This window comes from Lactuca sativa, chromosome 9, assembly GCF_002870075.4.
Source record: "Lactuca sativa cultivar Salinas chromosome 9, Lsat_Salinas_v11, whole genome shotgun sequence".
NCBI lineage: Eukaryota > Viridiplantae > Streptophyta > Magnoliopsida > Asterales > Asteraceae > Lactuca > Lactuca sativa.
In genome coordinates, this window is record NC_056631.2 from 149,990,545 (window position 1) to 149,993,005 (window position 2,461).

At 37.6% G+C, this 2,461-nt stretch overlaps 1 protein-coding gene across 1 annotated transcript; it reads right to left on the reverse strand.

The window, feature by feature from the left end:
- Positions 1-316: 316 nt before the first annotated feature.
- LOC111896405 (germin-like protein 5-1) lies at positions 317-1,664 on the reverse strand. The gene is made up of 2 exons (XM_023892398.3): positions 1,384-1,664; positions 317-1,007 (listed from the first exon to the last, which is right to left on the reverse strand). Exons 1-2 carry the CDS (start codon positions 1,499-1,501, stop codon positions 469-471), a joined length of 657 nt encoding a protein of 218 aa, XP_023748166.1. The 5' UTR covers positions 1,502-1,664; the 3' UTR covers positions 317-468.
- Between the last annotated feature and the right edge of the window lie 797 nt (positions 1,665-2,461).

Consider the following 2,461-nt stretch of genomic DNA (forward strand, 5'->3'; position numbering starts at 1 on the left):
TTCGGCCAATCAAAAGAAAATGGAGTAATTAGCAATTGTCGTTCAACAAGATTATTTCCTGCTATCCGGTTCATTATTGGTCGGGTGGTTTAACCAACCTCTTCATCTCACTGGTAATTACAAATTGGTATTTTCTATCTACAGTCATATGATACAATTCTATCATTTAGGAAAGCATTTAGAAAGTCATGATTAAACTTTTATATCCCCATGATATTTTAATTTAATTGCCAAAATAATATAAAAACGTTATGGATTAAAAAATAGTTTATGAATTATTGAACATGACGTGTAGTCGTGCAGACACGAAGCAGACTAAAGATAATGCCCGGTTTATTATAAAAAAATCAGATATCTAGGAGCCATGGAAATGTCTGTTTGCTCCTAAATGGCTAAATCCTTTATAGAAGAAACAACAAAACCAATAAAACCCATATAAATCAATTAAACACTTATGTACTTGTGAGTTTACTTCTTCGGAGCAAATCTCGATTTGATCTTCTCCACCTGTTTAGTTCCAACTTGGAATGCCTTAGTCAACACATGATCCTCCACCGTCGGAGACGACCCAAACAAAGCGTCTGCCGCCCTTTGCGTGCCCGGCAACTGGCTGTTGAAGCCAGCAATTACAGCTGCAGGAACTTTACCGTTGTTTATCTGGAAGTGAAGTAAGCCTCTGGGGAATACGAAGACTTCTCCCATCTTTATGGTCTTGGTGAAGAGTTTGTTCGCTGTAGTTATGAATCCCACGTCCAGTTCTCCGGTCAACACAAACACTATCTCGGTGGCTCTCGGGTGGGTGTGTGGTGGGTTCAGGCCACCTGGTGCGTAGTCAATACGAGCCATGGACACGCCAAGGGTGTTTAGCCCCGGGAGTTGGGTGACGGAGGCTGGTGTAACGGTTGCGCCGAATGTGTTGTTGGTAAGCGCCGCCTTAGCTAACCCCGGAAAGAAGAAATCGTCGGCGGTTATGTTGCTTTTGCACGGGAACCCGTTCAGTTTTAAATCTGCGTATTTTACAAAAATTCATAAACGATTAATCTATCATCATATCATAAAATAAATGAATTACGTTAAGAATGAATTACGTTAGGAAGTAAATGCCCGATATTCATGGAGAAAATAGAAAAAAAAATGGATAATGACATAATATATGTCAAGAATGTGGTGGCTTATTCTTTAGGGCATATGCAACTGCTAAAAGATAAGTACATTGACTTGGACTTTTCAAAAGCTTAACGCTCTTTTCCATTTGCATCAACTATTTGACCAAGAACTTGATAAGTCATAAGTTCAAAAATGGAGGTTTATTGTAGAATCTAAACGTGTTTTTGACATATGCGTTGAAACTCAAATCGTTTAGATGGTGTAGAGATGAAGTACCTGAGGCAAGATCTGCAACACAGACATCTTGAAGCAAGTCGGGGTCTGCAGAGACGAAGGAAGACAAAAAGATGGGCATCAACATGCTAATCAGCAACACATAAGCACTAGCAGCCATGGCAAATTTATATAACTCAGAATAAAAAATAAAACCCTTTTCCACTTTGTATTGGGAAGGTGAAATTATTGATTGAGAGAGAATTAAAGGTTTGTTTGAGTGGGATGTGGAGATGGTGGTATTTAAAGTGGGTGGAGGGAGGAGACGTTTTGACAGCAGATTCAGATCGGTAGCTGGTTCCTTTCAATTCTTTATAAAATAATTTTTGGACGTGACTTATACTTTGGCTTTATTAAATTTATGCTTCAAGATATGTGGGAATTTCATTTTTTGAATCGGTCTTCCACTATCATTTTTTTAATTATTTATTATTAATATTATTATTTTTTTTAAACATTAAATATATTATATTACTCCTAACTTATTCTATTTCCATAATGAGATTTGAACCCTCCATTTAAAGGAGAGATGATAAAATCGAATACCGCTAGAAGTCTTTTAGTCTTCGATTATAATCAACATCAACTTTTAAACCCTTTCTATATTTGTTTTTTGGATTCTATTTTATTATACATACAATTAAATCACAATACATCTTATGAACGGTTACTATTTTGCCATTCGAAGTTTTGCCACATTTCTTTGTTAATTCAGAATTTTGTCACATTACCTTCTGTAGATTGTCACTTTTGGTCCCTCCATTTTGTCTATCACTTTCTCCACCAATACATATGGTTCACACATTTGCGATGTGCCTTCATCTCCGTTTACACATCCCCAAACACAAATACCAGACCATTCTCAGGGAAACGACAACTCCTTAAGTTGAATATCTTTTCTCCACAAATCGCTCTTTCTCTGAGTATCGTCACCCTCCACCGCCTCTTCCCACTTTCGTCGTCTTCCTCTACGCACCCTAGACAACCACCTTCGAGGATTTAGCGACTGATGACAAACTTTGGATCACCTCCTTCGTCTTCCAGTCAGATTACAACAGGATATTCATCTTCCAATCAGATG

Coding starts and splice junctions, on each gene's coding strand:
- LOC111896405 (XM_023892398.3), bottom strand. CDS start 1,501: ATGGCTGCTAGTGCTTATGTGTTGCTGATTAGCATGTTGATGCCCATC. Junction 1,008..1,383: donor TGTTGCAGATCTTGCCTCAG/GTACTTCATCTC, acceptor TAAAATACGCAG/ATTTAAAACTGAACGGGTTC.